The 20,812-nt window shown below is 41.5% G+C and overlaps 1 protein-coding gene across 3 annotated transcripts in view; it reads right to left on the bottom strand.

Moving 5' to 3' along the window:
• smarcc1a (SWI/SNF related BAF chromatin remodeling complex subunit C1a) overlaps positions 1–20,812 on the bottom strand; it is a 157,543-nt gene that overhangs the window by 135,228 nt on the left and 1,503 nt on the right. For all 3 annotated transcript variants that reach the window (XM_069922057.1, XM_069922056.1, XM_069922055.1), the window contains exons 2-5: positions 18,963–19,082; positions 8,054–8,139; positions 6,014–6,095; positions 2,891–2,983 (exon numbers count right to left, since the gene is read on the bottom strand). In XM_069922057.1, the coding sequence (XP_069778158.1) occupies positions 2,891–2,983; positions 6,014–6,095; positions 8,054–8,139; positions 18,963–19,082 (381 nt within the window). The remainder of the gene's footprint in view (positions 1–2,890; positions 2,984–6,013; positions 6,096–8,053; positions 8,140–18,962; positions 19,083–20,812) is intronic.

The following is a 20,812-nucleotide window of genomic DNA, read 5'->3' on the forward strand; positions in this document are numbered from 1 at the left end:
TTGGTTAATCTCCTCTGCACCCTCTCCAAAGCTTTCACATCCTTGCTGTAACCAGGCACCACAACTGAATATAATATTCCAAGTGTGGTCGAACCAGTGTTTTGTTCAGCTGTAACATTGCCTCACAGCTCTTGAACTCTATCCCCTGTTTAATGAAGGTCAACATTACCAGAAGCCATCTTAATTACCCCATCAACTCACACAGCAACCTTGACAAATCTATGGATTTGGACCCTAAAGTCCCTCTGTTCATCCACTCTGTTAAGAATCCTGCCATTAACCATGTTCTCTGCCTTCAGCTTTGACCTTCCAAAATGAATCACTTCACACTTTTCTGGATTGAACTCCATCTGCCACTTTTCCACCCAGCTCTGTCTATATTCTGTTGTAACTTACAACAGCATTCTGCACTGTCCACAACCCCTCCAATTTTCGTGTCATCTGCTTCTTAATCCAGGTCATTTATAAAATTCACAAAGAGCAGGGGTTCCATAACAGTTCTCTGCTGAACTTCACCAGTCATTGATCTCCCAGCAGAGTATGTTCCATCTACTACCCTCTTCTTTCTGCAGGAAAGCCAATTTTGAATTCACACAGCCATGGCTCCCATGCCTTATGGTTTTCTGAACAAGTCTACCATGGGGACCTTGTCAAATGCCTTACCAAAATCCATATGTACCACATCTACATCCCTTCCTTAGTCAACTCATTTTGTCACTTCCTCAAAAAACTCAATTAGGCATATGAGACATGAAGTCATGATGTCTATCCCAGAGAACAATATGCTTCTCAAAATGCGCACTAATCCTGTCATAAAGAATCATTGCCAGTAGTTTACCCATCAGTGACGCAAAACTCACTGGTCTACAATTCCCAGGATTCTCCCCATTACCGTTTTAAACAAGGGATACGTTCTTCATTCTCCAATCCTACAGTACCTCTCCTGTGGTCAGGAAGAATGCAAAGATCATTGTTGACACCCCAGCAACCACTTCATTGCTTCCTGTAGCAACCTAGGATACATCTCATCTGAGACCAAATGAGATATACTCCAGGTGTATCATGTGTGAAAAAGTCTAAATTTCCCCCCCAATGACCTAATCAAATACTTTGAAATCCACAGCATTGCAATGAAAGCAACTTAAGACTCAATCCAAAAGGTTGCCCAAGTAGAACTAACAAAAGTAGACAAAATTTATACTATCTTCAAACCCATCCAAATTGTTGAAGAAAATCCAAGGGTCCCAGCATGTTTTTGATATCCTTTCATAAATCCATTTAGCTTTCAAGAGGCAAAAAGCAAAGCTTTTTAAAAATTATTTGGAAAACTAGTAAGAAAAAAAGCAATTGCCAATGCTGGAAATCTGGAGAAAAAAAGTATCCACAGTGCATGAGGCTCCATCTGAACATTTCCGAAGCCATCCATCACAAATGAGAAAAAGGCAAATCAAGAAAGGTTTTTACATAACATTATCTGTCTCTCTCCACAGATGCTGCTCAACCAGCTGTGCGCTGCCAGCCTTTCGTTTTTATTTCAACTCATTTTAAAAATAAAATCTCAGCAGATGAGCATGGCAGAAAGCATTTGAACATAACTCACGTTTTCCCTCTTGCACTTGCCAAAAAACTCCCTTTAACCCATTCAAAAACAATCAAAATTGCAGTGAAACAAAAATCTGCAGGCACTGTGAATGCACCAAAAACAAAAATGTTGGAGGAACTCAGCAGGTCTCGCAGCATCCATAGGAGGTAAAGATAAATAACAAACATTTCGGTCCTGAGCCTTTCTATGTGAGCAAAAAGCAGGCAGGTGCCTGAATAAAAAGGCTGGGGAGAAGGGAAGACAGGGCAGGGGAATGAACACAAGCCAACAGGACATGGATGGAAGCACAGAAGAGGACAGGTCAGGGATGGGGGAAGGGCATCATGAGTGTGTGAATGCAGAGCTGGAGAAAAGGAGAGAGAGGGAAAGAGAGACAGCTAGCAGAAAGGAGTCATTGGGATAGGAGTAGGGGATAGGTGGGGCAGGGACAAACAAAATAATGACAATCGATGTTAATGCCATCTGGTTAGAGGATGCCCAGACATAAGACAAGGTGTTCCTTCAATTTACAGGTGGTTTGTCTGGTAATCCACAAGACCATGGACAGTCAAGTTGGCACGGGAATGGGTGGGGAATTGAAATGGGTTGCCACTGAGAGATGCCTATTATTACAGCAGAAGAGCAAAGGTACTCAAGTAAGTGATCACTCAGTCTGCGTCCAATCTCTCTGATGTAAAGGAGCCCACAAATGGAGTGCCAGATGGAGTTGTTTCAATTTCTGTTAGCCCACACCACCCCCCACCCCCACCACAGCACCATCTCTCTCCCTGCCCTGTCCCCATGTCTCTTTTTCTCTTACTCTCTCCCCTCCAGCTCTGAATTCAGAGCCACCCCTTCTCCAATCAAATTTTCACCTTCCCTCTCCTGTCTTCCCACCCACATCAATGATGACCTTTACCTTCTGGCCTGTGGTCATGCCCCTGCCCTCAAGTCCCTCTTCCCTTAGCTTTTTTATTCAGATACCTGCTTGCTTTTCACTCATTCCTTGACAAATGGGACAGGCCCAAAATACTGGTTTAATATCCATGCCTCCTCGAGAGGCTGCATAACCTTCTGTGTTCCTCCAGCATTTTTGTGCTTTTTCTTCAATCAAAGTTGCAGGGCAGTTTCAGAGAACATCACTCACCATTGGAAATGGTTAGAATTGTTGGAAACAATTCTAATCCATCTTAGATTGAAGTGAAGTATGAGACATTACAAAATCCATCACAAGCAAAATGCTAATATAAAGAGCACATCATGTGGTATAAACAACTTCAATTTGCTCCATATAGAAATAATGAATACCTGATGTCTCTTTACAATATCCTTCCATTTATTTGCAAGCTTCTGATCAAGTTCAGGAGAGAGGTAGATTGTTGGTCTTGTCAAGCAATTGTTCTTAGGGAAAAAAAAAGAATAATTTTAACTGCGATACAAGAACATTCATAGAGTTATACAGCATATTGGCCCTTAGGACCAACTTGCCCATACCAACCACTGATCTCCATTTGGCCCATATCCCTCCAAATCCAACCTATCCATGTAACTGTCCATTTTATTTTTGAAACACTGAAATCTAACTAGCTTCAACGATCTGCTCAAAAAGCCCCTTCCATGCACCAATGACCCTGTGTCTAAAAAAGTTACCCCTCAGGTTCCTGTTAAATTCACATCTCGCCTTCAACCTCTGTACTCTGGTTATGACTTCCACCACCACCATCACCTACAAGCAAAAGACTTCTCATGATTTTGTATGCCTCAATGAGATCACCCCTTAACCCCCCGCACTACAAGGAATAGAGCCAGAGCCCACTCAAACCCTCCCCAGAGCTCAGGCCCCTGAGTCCTGGCGACATCCTCGTCAATGTTCTCTGCACCCTCTTCACATTGACAGCAGTACAGTGACAAACCAGTAAATAATACTCCAAATGGGGCCTCAATGATGTCTTCTACAACTGCAACATGACCTCCCAACTTCAATACTCTGATTGATGAAGGCCAACATGATGTATCTTTTTGACCACCCCATCTACTTGTGATACCACTTTCAATGTAACTGTGCTCCAAGATCCCGCTGTTCCACAACACTCCCCAGATCCTGCCCATTCACTGTGTAGGTCCTACCCCATGTTAGTCCTCTCAAAAAAAAAATGCAACATCTCACATTTCTCTGAATTAATTTTCATCAACTATTCTTCTGTCCACCTGCCTCATAAATCAAGATCCTCCTGCAATCTTTGGCAATCACCTTCACTGTCAACAAAACCATACACTAAGTATCAACCACAAACTTGTTAATCATGTCGTGCACATTTTCATCTTAATTATGGATATAGATGACAAAACCAATAGGCCCAGCACCAAACCTTGTGGCACATAATGAGTCATAGGCCTCCAGTGCAAAAATTAATCTTTCTACCATCACCCTCTGTTTTCTTCCAACCTGACAGAGCAGCCCACTGAGCAAAACCCAAATGAAGGCCTTGCTGAAATTCATGTATATACAGCAACAGACTTTTTGGTTACATTTTCAAAAATGTGTATGAGACATACCTCCCAGTTTTAAAACCATGCTGACTATCCCAAATTAGCCCTTATCCATCCAAGTGCATGAATATCTTCAGTCTCAGTATACTTTCCAGCAACTTGCCAATCACAGATGTTAGGATCAATAAACGATTATTCCCAAGCTTTCCCTGCATCTTGAATGGAGGCACAAAAGTTGCCATACTCGAGTCCTCTGGCACCTCACCTGCACTTCAATGACAACTCACAATTCTCAGCCAGGGTACCTGCAATTTCCTCTCTGGCTTCCCAGAGTCCTTGGATATATCAGGCCCAGCAGATTTGTCCAATTCCATCTATATCAGAACCTTTAGCACATCCTCATCCATAATACTATTCTTAAGACAATACCATTGATTGTCCCAAGGTCCCCAGTCTTCATGTCTTTCTCCAGAGAAAACGGACAGTAAACTTGTTGAGGACCTGCCCATCTCCTATAGCTCCACAGAGTTGATGACACTGATTCCAGAGGAATCCCATTTTCTTTGTCTGATTAGCCTTTTTCCCTTCATGTACCGACAAAATCTCTTGGAATTATCCTTAATGTTATCTGCTATAGCCATCTCCTGTCCATTCTTGCCCTCCTGATTTCTTTTCTTAGTTCGCTCCTCCGTTCTCAAAATTTCTCCAGGTCAACATTTGATCCCAGCTGCTTAAACTTGCCCCTGAAGAGAGCCTGAATTACTCTCATCGTCCAAGCTCCATTCCACTTGCATGTCTGATCTTTCACTCCAACAGGAACATGCACATCCTGGACTCTTATCAACACATTTCTAAAAATATCCCATTTTCCATCTTCCCTCTTCTATCAAACAAAAAAAAGGAGATTCAAAAGAGCAAAGTTCCACAAGCATGGCATCTGCATTTCCTTTTCATAGAGAAAATCTTCAATTAAACCCAATTAATAATCTAACAACCTCCCTCCTTCACACTGCCTTAACAAAAGAAAGAAGGGCAGCAGCGACCTTGCCTGACCTAAAACTGCACAAACACAAAATTAGGTTCAAAGATCTTCAAGGTGTTCACAATTGTCTCGAATCCACAAGAAAATCCTCAATGTTTAGTCTCCTCAAAGTTGTTCCACATTTTGGGCCAGACCCCTTATTGACAATTGATAAAGGGCTACCACTCAAAACATGAACTGATCATTTCTACCCATGGATGCTGTCTGACCTGCAGAGTTCCTCCAGCAATTCTTGGTCTGCTCAAAATTCCAGCATTTGCAACTTTGGTGTTTCTTGGCAGTAGATATTGATCAAGGTACGATACCGACGTTGGAAAAGAATTCTGAAGAGTCCGAGATCTACAGTGGCCCATCGAGGATCAGAAATAGGCCATTCTGATAACTAAATAACTAAAATCTGAAGATAATGTCATTCACTCTCAACTAAAAACTGAGATGCACTCAACTAAATCTCATCATCAATGCCCACTGCAAAAAAAGAACTGAAAAGTTATTTAAAAAACTACAAAAGAATAATTTACTTTGTCTTGTACATGTACCCTAAATTATGTGCTTTGTTTCTACACGAGTCTATGACCACTGAATTGGACAAGAATACACCACCAGAGAAACTCCTGAGGATAACTTGCCTGCAAAACCTCAGTGCAGACTTTCAGTAACCAAATGAGAAATACATCTGAAATAAAATAAAAACTGCATATGGTGGAAAGATAAACTAAAAGCATTATGGAAATATTAGGACAGGCCATAACTAAGGGAAAAAAAAACAAAGTTTTAATTTCAATTTGTTCTTCACTTCTGTTGTTCATTTCAAACAGTTCTGACCAAGAGTCTTACAACCCAAAATGTTAATGCCGTTTCTCTTCCCACCAATTGACTTGGCCCTCGAAGAAACATACCTGCACCAATGTCTTTTCTATCGTCATAAACATTTCTACATTACGATCCATTCTAGATGGATTCTGCAGGTCAAATCGTCTCCTAAAAAGAGGGGTCCAAGAATATTTATTAGCTTCTACTCAATTTTTCAGAAAAACTAAAAACTAAACCACAATTAAAATGTGTTCTTCAGCTTGAGCCAAGAAAATACAGGTAGTCCTCAACTTCCGACCTACACGAGTTATGTCTACCTGCACATACAATCAAATTTTTAAAATATCTTTATTAAAACTACTATACAAGTATATATTTTGTATTAAAAGTATCCAGTGGTTCCTGCTCATGCTGGCAGCCCAAAGTCCCCACTCCTCTGGGGCCCGAGGCCCCCGTTTCTTCCCCACCCCCCCTCCCCAACAGCCCAAGGTCCCATTCCCCTACTTAGGAACAACAAGTTACAACCAATCCTTCATTCCCCATTACAGTCGCAAGTCAGGGACTACCTGCATTGTTTAATCAGTTCAATTCATTGCAAAAATTTAAATTTCCATTAAATTTCAGCCATATAGCAAAGGGAAAAAAACATGCTTATTATACTGATTACCATGCAGTCACCACTGGAGTAGAATATATTTTTCATAAAATAATCAACGAGTGTTCAAAACTGACACTGCAGACATGTTATCCAAATGCCAAAGGGAATTAATGTTTCACAGCAGACATGGCAGTTGTCAATTAACTAATTGGGTGCCAATCAAAATAGCACAGCAAACAACACTGAGGATGTTATTTTGACTATTGTTGAAACTCCATTTACTAGATGCCAAAAGAATTCTATCAGTCTTGAATGAGATGCTTGCAAAACAGGCAAATTTACAAAGGCAGTAAATCTTTTTTTTACATAAGTTGGATAGGGGTATTTGAAGTGGACTAACTCTTCTTGTAGCAGATGAATTAATTTCAACATGACAAGCAATAAATACTTATTAAAAGAAAATTAAATTTATGATTATTTTTGTTGCTGGCATTTGCGTTATTTTGTTGTGCCCACACAGTGTAACTGAATTTACACAGAAATTCATTTGCAGCAAAGATCAAGGGGCACAATAAAAAGATACAAGTTACAACTCCAAAAGAAACAATAAACCCCAAAAAATCCATTCGTGCACAAACTTCCTCCTGCTGTGACAAATTGGGGAAATGTAAAAGAGTCTCTATTATGAAAGACACGACTGGGGGCTGGTGGGGGGGTGAGGGGGAGGTGGCCGTGGGAAGTGTTGTTAATGAGTCAAAATTGTAAAAGGATTTGGTTTACATTTTCTTTACAACTACTTCAACACAAGCTCTGGGCACTATCAGAAGCATTCAGTCTCGCTCTCACTTGCCCATGTTAAACAAAAAGAAAGTTGTCGAGTTAAATCCCAAATGCTCACTTCAGCAGACACAAAGCTGATGAACCAATAAACAACTTGTTTGGGTATCTTATCAAGTCTTGATTCAAGGCTCCAGCAAAACACTGACAATCTATTTACGAGCGTAGAAGTCAAATTTTGTTGACCATTTTTTAATGTTAAATTTATGGGGGCGACTATTACAAGGATACTCTTTTAAGGGGCTGAAATTCACACAAGAATCCAAAATACCATATCAGTAGCAGAAGTCCAAATGATCTCTAAATAAATTAAGAGCAAAAGTACAATGATTTCAAGTAAGTGTTGTGCATCAAAACACAAGTCCTACCACAGGGGAGGTCAGGACCACAGGAATTATCTATGTCACTGGAAACGTTGGGAGCTCTGATGGGCAGGCGGCCAGGGCTAAGGCTCGAGTTCACGACCGAGGTGATGGGAGCTCTGGCCTGCAAGCAGCTGGGGTAAAAGACTTTACACGAGATCTTTGGAAAACTCTAGATTTTTGGCCAAAAATAGGGGGTTAACGTACATGAGATTGACTTAACACAACTATACATTGTAATTTTTTTTCTCCCACTCCATGTGCTCCTCCAGATTTATTGCTCCATATTCCAGCATCTGCAGCCTCCTGCATATTTCAAGCGTACTTACCATCCCTGCTCACTTTTGAATTTGTAAGCAGCACCTAAAATATGACCCAAGGCTCCCCCTGCTTTGAAATCCAGAAAGCATTTTGCCTATAATTGAGAAAGAAACAAAACATCAGAACTGCTCATATGTACCTCTTCAGCACATTTACAATTTCAGAAACACATTTAAAATTGGAAATCAGCAATCATCAACAAGATTTATGGCTTTATTTTAGACAACTGTGGTGGGAAAGCCATTGGGAGATAGTCTGAAGGACAGAATTTCTTTTTCACTTGAAACGCCAAGGACTAATCAGGGATAGTCAGCCTGGCTTTGTGTGGGGGAAATGATGGAGTGCTTTTTTTTCTTGAAGAATTAATGAGGGCAGGAAGCAGATAATGTATACATGGGAGAAAAATCTTTGACATGGTTGTCTATTGTAGGTTCTTGCAGACAAGTGAAAATCATGGATGCGAGAAAAAAAGTAATGGGTGTGTAGTAGATAAGAATTAGATAGATGTGGACTATGTTTAGAGGTCAGCATAACATTGTGGGCTGAAGGGCCTCCACTGTAATGTTTCATGTCCTGACAAGATCCGGAGCAAGTTAGCAAACTGGACACAAAGTTGGCTTGGTGGGAGGATGTGTCGTGGTTGCATGTGTCGTAGTAGAGCCAGTCACCGCTGGAGAAGCATCTCAGGAGCCGTGCGAGAAGTAACACTCATGTGCAGACCAAAACGTGGAGTGTAAACAGCATGGTGGTCCACGCACATGCTGGATCGTTGAGGAAAGTAGGAGTATTATAGACACCTGCGTGGCAGAGAACCATTAGAAAAGGGCAGGGGCTATTGTGGAGAGGTGATTTTTGGGAAGAAGGGCTGTTGTTTCTGGAATAAAAAGGTCAATGCCTTTTTTTAAAAAATGCTGAAGAAAGAGTGTTTTCTTTTAATTGTGTGCATAGCATTTCAAGTCCATACAAATGGTGATCCTACTGATTCACTGCACCTTCTAAGTGAGAATAAAAAGGTATAAAACCACTACTGGGGCAGTCGGGGTGGTCAAACGAAGTTCCCTCCCTTTTTAAAAACTATGCGCAAGGAAGGTACTTGACCCTTGAAGCATGTTTCTCTTCACTAAATGTGGAGAGTCAGAAGACAAAATTCAGTCAGCTTGCAGCACAACTCCCAGAGCAAATTGCGTGTCAAATGGAAGATATTCAGTTAATCCAGCTGACTATTTCCCATACAGCATGGAGGCTGAAATTTTGGAGCAAACGCAGCCAACCCAGGAATCTCGCATTGCAGAACTGCAACAGAAGGCCGTCACAAATGCTAAAAAGATGGAGCAAGCTGGCGAGAGAACAGTATATTGAAAGGGATGTATGGAAACAGGACACCTGGTAAATGTCTTTCAGGTATCCACCCTCAACTAATTAGTGAGACATGCTGACCTGGTTATGGCCACGACCTCTACAATGCAGTTAGAGGCAATGACAACTGTCCCCAGTCAGCAGGAGCAACAGGCTACAGCACCTAGTCAGCAGAAGAAAACCAAGCTGGAGCAACAAATGGTATTGCTCAGTGCACAATTCAAGTACAAATTACCCCATTTTCCAACCTGGTTGAAATCATGCAGGTCAGGGGTGCAGCAGAAATGACAGGTAGCAGGCCAAGCGACCGCGCGGTTAGATGGGTCAAATCTCCACCTCAGTCAGTTGGTACAATATGGCATGGGCCCTCCTTCCATTCTCAGGAGAAGTCCACATTTGACGACAGCCGTTGCCTGGGAGATGTTTGTCACTTCCTGCTTGCACGTCGTTGGGCAGGCAGTGACTCCGCAACAAGCTGACGTCACTCCCATAGACCAGTATGCCCCAGACAGGAAGTGGGTCATCCCCTAAAAGCAGCACAAGAGATTCAAATAAAGTTAGTTACTGGTTCACGCTCATGTTGTATGGACGTACTTCATTTCAGTGGTGCTGCTGTTAGCAGTCGCTACAGCGATGATCCAAAAAGTTCCAACATCTTTGGAACCCACCTCGAACGTGACAAAATGAAGGATGCTGCTACAGTTGCAATGGCTGCAACCAACGCTGTGGGCATGCATTTGCCACCCTTCTTGGCCAACCAGCCCAGGAACTGGTTTCAAGTGGTCGAGTCACAGTTCCAGTTCAGAGGCATTGTCTCGGAGGACACCAAGTTCTGGTATGTTGTCAGCGCCCTGTAAGCTGCTACCGCAGCCAAAGTAAGCTCCTTCGTGGAAAATCCTTCAATGGAGTGCAAATACCAATAATTCCAACATTTTCTCCTCAATTCCCTGGAACTCAGCCGGCACGAGCGCACCATCCGCATACTGAATATGCGAGGCCTGGGCGATATAAACCCTTCCGAGTTCATGCATGAAATGGTGGCTTTAGCAGATGAACAGACAAACTGTTTCTTGTTTGAGGCCCTGTTCCTCTCTAAGCTACCGGTGCATGTTTTCTCGGCAATATCAGACAGGGACTTCAGAGCCCCACACCTGGTAGCCAAGGAAGCAGACAGATTTTTCCCACACTCCACAGCAGAACTTGGTATGTATAACCGATCTACACAGTCGGCACCTCCGGCTCAGCCCCTGTACCAGGGTTTTCCCCTCCATCGGCTAAGCCAGCAGTAGCTGTGGCCCAACCGCAACGAGTGCTCAAATGGAGCGATTACTGTTTCCACCACTGCAGATGAGGCTGCAACACCCGGCAGTGTGTCCCTCCATGTTCATATCCAATGCCAAGTCGAGCGCAGCGACGGAAAACGAACAGGCCAGCCATCGATAGTGGCCTCGGTGGTTGGCATACTCTACCTAAGAGACCAGCAGACAAGGAGGGATTTCCTAGTCAACATGAGTGCAGAGATAAGCCTCAATCTACCAACGTACTTCGAGCTCAAGCTCAATCCCAAGAACCTCCCCGACACGCAACCAACAACTTTTCCATTCCAAGCTTTGGCACCCATCTGGTCACAATTCATGCCACGGGAACTGTACAATTGCATCCATTGGACAAGCCTGACTCGGAGTCAATTTCCTCCAGGCACACAAGGTCCTGGTAGACATGAACAGATGCCACTTGGTCAACATTACCACATTCCAGTCATACCCCCTCACGCTACAGCAATGTTCCTTTTTGCCATTGGGCATCCACACTTCAGACTGCAATGAATGCGCCCTTTTACTGGCCAAGTATCCATCACTGTTGGCACCCAATTTACACGACACTAAACCAGCACATGGCATGGAGCATGACATTGAAACCACCAGGCCACCAGTGTGTGCGTGGGCACAGCACCTCACACAGGACAAACTCCTCCAAGCCAAGACCGAGTTTGCTGCCGTGGAGGAGTTGGGTATCGTCCACTGCTAAAACAGTCCGAGTGTTCCTGCTGCAGATGGTCCAGAAAAACTCCGATGGTTGGTGTCTGTGCAGCGACCACAGATGACTCAATGATATTACAGTCCCAGGTCGATCCTCCATCCCACACATCCAAAACTTCACTACACTGCTCCAGGGTTCCTGAATTTTCTCGAAGGTGGACCTTGTCAAGGGGTACCATCAGATTCCAGAACATCCTAATGACATTGCAAAAACTGCCATTATTACACAGTTCAACCTCCAGACACAGCCCAGACGTTTGAGCATCTCATGGACGTGGTTGGTAGGGACCTCGATTTCATCTTCATCTATCTGGATGACATCCTCATCGCCAGCCCCGATGCCAGTATTCACCTGACTTGCCTTTTTGACAGGTTGCAGGAGCTCGGACTCAAAACAAACCCAGCTAAATGCCAATTTGGCCTGGAAACAAATTATTTCCTTAGACACCGAATTACCAGCGAGGGTGCCACACCACTGCTGGATAAGGTAGAAGCCATCCAGCAATTCTCCAGGCCAAGCACCATCAAAGGCCTACAGGAATTCTAAGGGATGGTGAATTTTTATCATCGTTTCCTCCTGGGAGCAGGCACCCTCATGGAACCCCTATTCGACCTCATCAAACTCGGCAAAAAGGCTCTCCAGTGGACACGCAAAAACGATGAAGCATTCCAGGCAACTAAAGTGGCATTAGTGCAGGCCTGCACAGCAAACAGAGATTTTCCAAAAGTAGACCTGGTGTATGCCTATTATCAGATTCCTGTGGAACCTTCCAATATTGCCAAGCCAGTGGTGAATACTCCTTTCTGCATATTAGTTTCTTGGAATACAATTCAATTTGCGGAACTCAATTCAAATGTTTCGACAGTTTATGGACCATGTACCTTCTGGCCTCAATTTTGTGTTTCCTGCATTGATGATATTCTTGTGGTAAGCACTGATGAAGAACACAAGGACCATCTTGTGACACTGTCCAGAGACTCAATGAGTTTGGCATTGTAATCAATCCAACTAAATGCATTTTTCTAGTGCTGCTGAGCTTACATTTTTAGAGCAAAGTTGCAAAGGATGGCATCTTGTCAGAAGAAACAAAGGTTTGGGAAATTCGAGGCTTTCCTACTCCGTTATGTTCAGCCAGTTTGGCATTTTCTAGGGATGACAAAATTCTACTAGCACTTCTTGCCAAATGAGGCCACATCCCTCTTACCCCTTACCGATCAACTCAAAGGGTCAGATAAAAGACAACTGTGTTTGGGTGAAGATGCCGCAAGCGCTTTCAAAAATGTGAAGACTGCACTTGCGGACACCACGATGCTTGTACACCAGAAGCCCAATGCCTTGCTCTCTTTTGCCACAGAAGCCTCCGTCAGGGCAGTGGGAGCTATGTTAGAACAAAAAGTCAGTGGGATGTTGAAATATCTGCTGTTCTTTTCAGCCATGCTGTCACCTGCTCAGGTAAGATACACCAAGTTTGGGTGTGAACTCCTTGTCACTTCTGTTGTTTTGGTGGAAGGTTACCCTTTTAACCCCTGATACAGACCAACAAGCTCTTCCGCCTATTACGTGAACACGCACACACCACAACTTACCACTTGAAGTCCAGCACTTGGATTTCATCCCACAATTTTTTTCTGATACATGGCATATCCAAGGGAAGATTAATGCAGTGGCCGACACCTGATCCAGGCACGACAAGAGGCCTTGCATACAATGACGACCATCGATTTTACGACCATGGCTTGGATACAACACACTGATCCAGATTTCATCCAGTACCACCAGATCAACACAAGTCTTCATTTAAAAGACATACTCCTGGATGACTCAGGTGAAACACTAGCTTGTGATTTTTCCCTTAGGTTGGCCCAGGCCCTCTGTACCTGCGACAATGCAGCAAGATCTTTTCAGTGCCCTCCATAACCTGTCTCATCCAGGCAGGAGAGTGTTGGTCAGGCTGATTACAGAGATGTTTACCTGGCCTCATGATAAGCAGGACGTTGGATTATGAGCAAGGACCTGCTTGCCACGTCAGCATTCTAAAGTCTCCAGACATACAAAATCCAGAGTTAATAAATTTCCTGTTCTAGATTCTCGTTTTGATCATGTTCACCTGGACTTGGTCAGTCTGCTCCTGCCATCGAGAGGATACACTGATCTTCTCACATGCAAGAACAGAGCTACCAGGTGGCAGGCGGCCATTCCTGCCACCAACATCTTTCAGAGACTGGTGATTGGGCCTTTGTTTGATTCCAGCTTTTGGTGGATCATCCACTGTCCACCTCACAAGTACTAGACAAAATCTGGTCAGAATGACAGCCCTCCAGACTGTTATATAGTGGTCCAGGACACATTCAGTCAGTTGCCTCCTCACATGGCTCAGAGACTTGGAGGAAGGGGGGCTGTCGCAGTCGCATACTTACTTGGCCCGGGAGTAGAGCTGGTCACCCTGGTGATATATCTATGGCAAAGCAGGAGAGAAGCAATGCACATGCGTGAGCTGGTTGCCTCTTGTGATGCATCCAGGGCAACACACAAGAGGTAAAGTGAATGCTCAGGCTGGAATGGGGAGTGCAAATAGTGTGGTGGTTCACATGCATGTCAAGAGTCACATGAGGAGAATAATAAGGGCATCGCGGAGAGCAAATGGAAAAGGCCAAGGGGCTTTGGGCAGACTGGTTTACTGGGAAGAGAGGGGTTGTTGTTTTTGGAATAATAAAAAGGTTGATGCCATTTTTTGTGCTGAAGAAAGAGTGAGCGTGTTCTTTTAATTTTGCGCATAGCATTTCTTTCTTTCTTTTTCAATCTTTTTATTATTATTATAATTTATAAACACATACAGTTCAAAGAGATATAAAAAAAATACATAGTAAGTAATGAATTAATACAGAGATATTAAACAATAATATTACAGAATAAAAATATATCATTAAAAAAAAATTTTTGATCAGTTTAGGGTGTGAACTATCTCTAAAAAAAAAGATAATTAATAACAATATATGAAAAAAGAGAGAAAAAAAAACCCCAAAAAAGAAGAAAAAACAAATCTGAATTTAAAAAAACTTTAAAAAAAACTTTAAAAAAAACCTACAGATATAGCTAAACCACGCCGATCACTCCGATCTCATCTTACAGCCCAATTATCATACATAATCATAGAAAGAAAACAGAGCCAGATCAACTCACCACAAATGAAAATATTGAATAAATGGTCGTCAGGTTAACTCAAACTTAGAAGGGGATTCATAGACAGAGTTTCTAATTTTCTCTAAATTTAAACATAGTATAGTTTGGGTAAACCATTGGAAAACAGTGGGAGGATTTACCTCTTTCCAATTTAATAGTATAGATCTTCTAGCCATTAGTGTAAGAAAAGCAATCATACGATCCGCAGGAAGAGATAAATAAGTCAAATCTATCATAGGTAATCCAAAAATTGCAGTAATGGGATGTGGTTGTAAATCAATATTCAAAACAGTAGATATAATGGAAAAAATTTCCTTCCAATAATTCTGTAAAGAGGGACAGGACCAAAACATATGTGTAAGGGAAGCTATTTCCAATTGACATTTATCACATATAGGATCGATATATAGCATTTAACTGACAGTCCCCACAGATGCAGTGGGTGATCGTGGAGGATTGTTTTCAAATTAAAGGCATGTGACCAGTGGGGTGCCGCAGGCATTGATACTGGGACCTCCATCATTTGTCAAATTTATTAACTATTTGAAGAGGAAAGATGGCATGATTAGCAAGTGTGCAGATTACAAAAAAATTGGTGGTTATAGTGGACAGTGAATAAGTTGTTCAAGGTTACAACATGATCTTCTGTACAAAACATTGAAAATAGGCAAGGGAATAGCAGATAGAATTTAATTTGGACATGCATGTAGTGATGCATTTTAGTCAAGTACAATCTGATGACAAAACATGCTCTCCTGTCCTCATTCCAAAATATGCAGACACACAACTAGACATGACACAAATATACAAACAAATAACACATATGCAGCACAAGTATTTTATATGTAAAATAAAAATATTGTACAAATGTGAAATTCCGCTGGTTAGTGCCAAAGTTTCTTTGGTCATTCAGCATTCCCACTACCTGTGCGAAGAAGTTGTTCCTCAGCCTGTGGTGCTGGCTCTGATACTCCTGCATCTCTTCCCTGATGGGAGTAGCTGAAAGATGCTGTGTGCAGGGTGGAAGGGGTCCTCAATGATTTTGCAGGCACTCTTCAGACAACGATCCCAGTAGATCACGACGATGGGGTGGGGGGGGGGGTGGCCCAGGGGAAAGACTCCAGTGATCCTCTCTGCCACTCCAATGATCCTGTCAATTGACCTCCAATCCATTTCTCTGCAGCAACCGTACAACTCTGTGATGCAGTCAGCCAGGTCACTCTCATAGAGCTCCTATAGAATGTCCACTTCAGTTTTCTCAGGAAGAGAAGTCACTGTTCCTCTTTCTGACAAGTGAGATGTTGTTGAGTGTCTAAAATAGGTCACCAGTTAAGTGAACTTCAAGGAACTTGGTGCTCTCCACTCTCTCTACTACAGAGTTGTTGATGTCGCTGTGAAGGGTGGTCATTCCTGGTCCTCCTGAAGTCAACAATCATCTCCTTTGTCTTGTTCACATTGAGACTCAGGTTGTTAATTTCACACCATTTCACAAGATTTCCCACCTCTTCTCTTGAGTGCAACTCATCGTAGTTGCTGATAAGACCAATTACTGTTGTGTTATCTGCAAACTTGATGACATTGTTAGAGCTGGATTTGGAGATGCAGTCACAAGTCAGTAGCATAAACAGGAGCAGGCTGAGCACACAGCCCTGAGATGTACCATTGCTCAGTATGACAGTGCTCTATATTCTAACCTGGAGAGACAGTGGTCTTTCCATTAGGAAATCCAGGATCCAATTACAGAGAGAAGTGTTGAGTCCCTCCCTTTAATTAGGAAATTAAACTTAGATTGGACAAACACAGTAAATTGCATGACTCTGGTGAGTCTTGTTGAATGAAGAGACTACAGGTCCAAAGTTCCTGAAAAATTCTCACATGCAGTGAGAATCATGAAGATGGGTCACGGCCATAGTATCAGCCTTGGCACTGAGTGTTAAGAGTTGGGATGTTACATTACCAGTTGTGCATAACTCTGAAGCTACACTTTGGAGTACTATCTGATAGTTTGATCAACACAGGATAGAATGTTATTATGCCAGAAAATCTGCAGAAGATTCTCATAAATGCAGAAGATTAACAAGGATCTTGTTTGAACTGAAGGCCTTGAGAAACTAGGAGATTGGATCAGCCAAACCTACTTTTTCTGAGAGGTGACATGATAGAGATCAATAAAGAGATAAATTGTGAGAGGCTTTCCCATGGTTGAGGTGTCGACAATTAGTGGGTATAGGAAGACGATCCAAGGTGTACTTCCCTCCACCCCCCAAAGAGAAGTTAATATTGAGAATGAGCTAAGATCGTGGAGACAAGAGCAAAAATTCTTCAATGACATCTTGACTTGGAAGGTGAATGAGCAGGACTCATGGGATATGGAATTAATGTGGGTAAGTGAGGTTGGTGTAGATGGGCATGATGGTTGACAGAGAGACTGGGCTGAAGTGTCTAACAAGGACTCCAAGACTACAGAACTACCTGTCAACAAACTCTTGAGTGACTTTCTCACCTTCAAATTTTACTCTTGCTATGATTTCCTGGCCTATCTTTCTTGTTCCAAAACTATAATTTAAAAAGTTATCCATCAAGTACCAAATGAATTCCAATTCCCATTTACTGATCAGCCAGCTGCGTCCTGTTCAATACCAGTTGGCTTCCAGCAAACACTCATAATCTTTCTTCAAGATCTCTCCGGCTTCAACTTGACAAGCTTTGATCTCCACAATTAGAGACCAGTGAATAAAAAGAAAATTGAGAGGCTGAGATCAGGACAGACAGCAACTTTTTCCCAGGACAACACTAGCAAATACCAGGCAAAATCTGTTTAAGATGAGTAGAGCAAAGTTTCGGGGAGAAGGATATAAACACAGTATTAGGTGCCTGGATTGGATTGCTAGGAGTGGTCATGGTGGAGGCTGGTACAATAGATTCAAAAGATTCTTAGATAGGTTGAAAAAAAAATCAAGGGCTATGGGTGCAAAGGAGGAAAGACTGCTGTGGAGTAGGTTTACACAAGTCAGAACATCGTATGCTGAAAAACTTGCAATGTGCTTTTGTGTTGTATGCTTCATCTCAGCTCTCCTCCAGATGATTAATTCATCATTGATAATCTTTCATGTTCTTTGACCCCAAGATTTAGTATTGCTCCAATAAACTTCTGTCCCTTTCACTCCTCTTCAAATAAATGTGTCACTGTTCAAATAACTCACAGTCATGTCTAAAATTAATAGATAATACATCAGTTAAACACTTGCCATTACGGCTTCCATCCCATCCTCAAACATATTTTACTTTTCAACCAAACAACATTTATTGAGTGACAATGTCCTGGACAAGACTTGAATGAAAGTTGAATTTGTGAACAAATCTGCAAGATACTTCAGCCATATTTTTATTCAATCCAACTTTGATCCTCCTTATCAATTACACAAAAAGACATGTTAGCTGAGATGAAAGACAGACATGAAAACTACTATATAGATATGTTTTTGGGAGATAAATTGTGAAAGGTTTGTTGGAGTACGTTACATATAAACACTTTAAAACTGATCTTATTTGAAATACTGGAGCTCTGCTAATGCTAGGCATATCAGGGCCTCACAGATTTTGCAAGAGCTTTGAAGAGTGCTCAAGAGACTTCACTAATGGATTGTTGTTTACAAAAGGCAACCAATGAAAGATCTTGCTGGGAGAGATTACTTGTACAACGTTACAACCAGCAGAAGCAGCTGGGACGGGAACAGGACAAGCTGGCAAGCTTATGGAAAGCTCATTTGTAAGACAGCCTTGTGGTTCATGCAAGAGGAGAGGACTGGCTGTCTAATGTTTCATTTGGAATAAGAGAAACAGAAAGGAACTCTGTGGTGACCTGAAAGAAAGAGGTTATCATCTGGAGAACCCTGAAAGGGCAAGTTTCATCAGCAAGACACGGGAGTGGCTGATGGAGGTACATCAGTTGTGGATGTTCTGGAACAACAAATCTCTCTCTGAAAACTGACAAGAACCTTCCTGAGCGGTAACCATTTACCTTTCAGGCACCAAAGCCTGGTGAACTTTATAAATGTTGTGCACAGTATAAGATTTGCCTCCAATCAGTGAACTTAGAGGAATGAGAAGTGAGGTTGGACTGTGAACCAAAGAACTTTTCTGAACTTACACACACATTACATATTTGTTCACTTAGAATTAGAAGGGAGTTAAGTAAGTCAATACTGATAAGTTAAAGTTTGATTCTATTTTCATGTTTAAAGATAATTAAAAGCAACTTTTGTTTAACTAACTATTTGTCTTGGTGAATATCTATTGCTGCCGGGTTTATGGGTCCTCTGGACTCGTAACACTACTTACCGGCAATTTTGTTAATGCAGGATTGTTGACATGTTTGCCAAATGCATCCTCCTGAAATTGGAGAAGTTGCACCACAAGACTAGCCAGTGTTTTGTTTGAAGGTGAATCTGCCTGTACAAACTGAGAGAAAATAATTTTTAAAAATTCTCCATCAAAACAAAATTTACATATTCAGAAATTCAGCCAAGTTCCATGGTAAATAAATGGATTTTTTTTTTTATTTACAAAGAAACACTGGTTGCTCAAGATTTGTTTCTCACATTAATTTATTATATCCAGTGAAGAGCAACTTAAAATGTCAGGTCAATTGATTTATTGAATTTAAACATGCATGCATCAGAAGTCACCCAATTTTAAAAAAAAGTCATGATGCTTTACCCCTCCGTTTTACAAGTCTTCAATCCACAAGTTTATCAATTCTTCCTGGCCATTCTCAATTTGTTTGCTGCCCTTTCAACAATTGATCACTCCACTAGCTCTGAACCTTAAAGTTTCCCCTATATCCAAATCTTGCCAGCAAAATATTTGAAAAAAATTAATGGCCTCAATTCCCAAATCCAGGTCTTTTCTCTTTCCACTGACTATCCCTTTCCTCAGCAAAAGTTCTGATTAGGAACAAAACTACCATTAAACTTAGAACCAAATTTCAGACCCATTTGCTCATCACATTTTATTGGCATCTGTGAATCTGTCTTTTTTTAAATAATAGGCTCACTTTCAATAATTGATTCAATGTGCTCTTCTGAAATAAAAGGCAATTTCGAAACTCAAGAAAAATTTCATTTAACATCAAATTCAAAATACTACCAACTTTGTTCCTCTTTCAATTACATCCAGTCTCATCTCTCCTTATCTCAAGCTGAACTCCTGAAAATTCCTTTAAATGATATCAATCGTTCATGACAAAACTTTTCCTCATCAAAATATAAGAAAACTAAATCCAAAATTATTCAGACAACAGCTTATAAATACATTAGTTTGAAAATAAAACAAAGGGGGTGGGGGGAAAGAGAAGCTGTGTGCTACAGCATGCATCGCTGCTGCATCACAACTTCAGAAACCAAGTTTAATCCACTCCATTTGGGCACAAATTGCAAAGAAAATGCAATCACTGCAAACAGAAGTACAGGACAAAATTAGAACAAAAATGTTATGTAAAGTTGACATGAAAAGTACCAAGTCGGGGGATGAGGAGCAACTTTGAAATGCACAAAAATACATCAGGAGATTGAAAAAGTGAAAAAAGTAAAATCTTGTAAGGAACAAAAGTTTCTGAAATGGACAATGTGGAACAAAGAAATTGTCGTGCAATTTTTAAAAATTTGGTTATTTTGTCACAGAAGAAGTACAAACAAGATTACCAAAACATATCTGGAAAGTTAACTAGAAATTAAAAGGAAATTGTGATTCATTTTTCAAATCGCTCGGGAAATTAATGGGACTGAAAAGCACCAAATCTCCTGGGCATCATAGTACTTATAGCTGTCGTCATGGAAATAATGAAGTTGTCATCTTCCAAAGTTGTTCAGAATGGATCATGCCAAATGCCCCCCATTATTTGAAAACTGAGAAAGAAAACAACTACAGATCTGACACAATATACATTTTGCTGGTGGCAGGTGACTACATTTGCAGGATATTGAATGTCGTATTAACCCAAATCACTTAAAATTTTACCTTGGGGGAAAAAAACTTTGCCATTTAAACCAGCCCAGCTCCAAATTGCCATTTTGAGCAGGATTTGGATAAGAAGCACATAGTATATTTGGATAAGCAGCACCATTGTCTCCTCAGTCAAGCAGACACATCAAAAGTCCAAAACTATGGTTCCTCTTGTACCAAGCTACAAC

Source organism: Narcine bancroftii, chromosome 2 (genome assembly GCF_036971445.1).
Source record: "Narcine bancroftii isolate sNarBan1 chromosome 2, sNarBan1.hap1, whole genome shotgun sequence".
NCBI lineage: Eukaryota > Metazoa > Chordata > Chondrichthyes > Torpediniformes > Narcinidae > Narcine > Narcine bancroftii.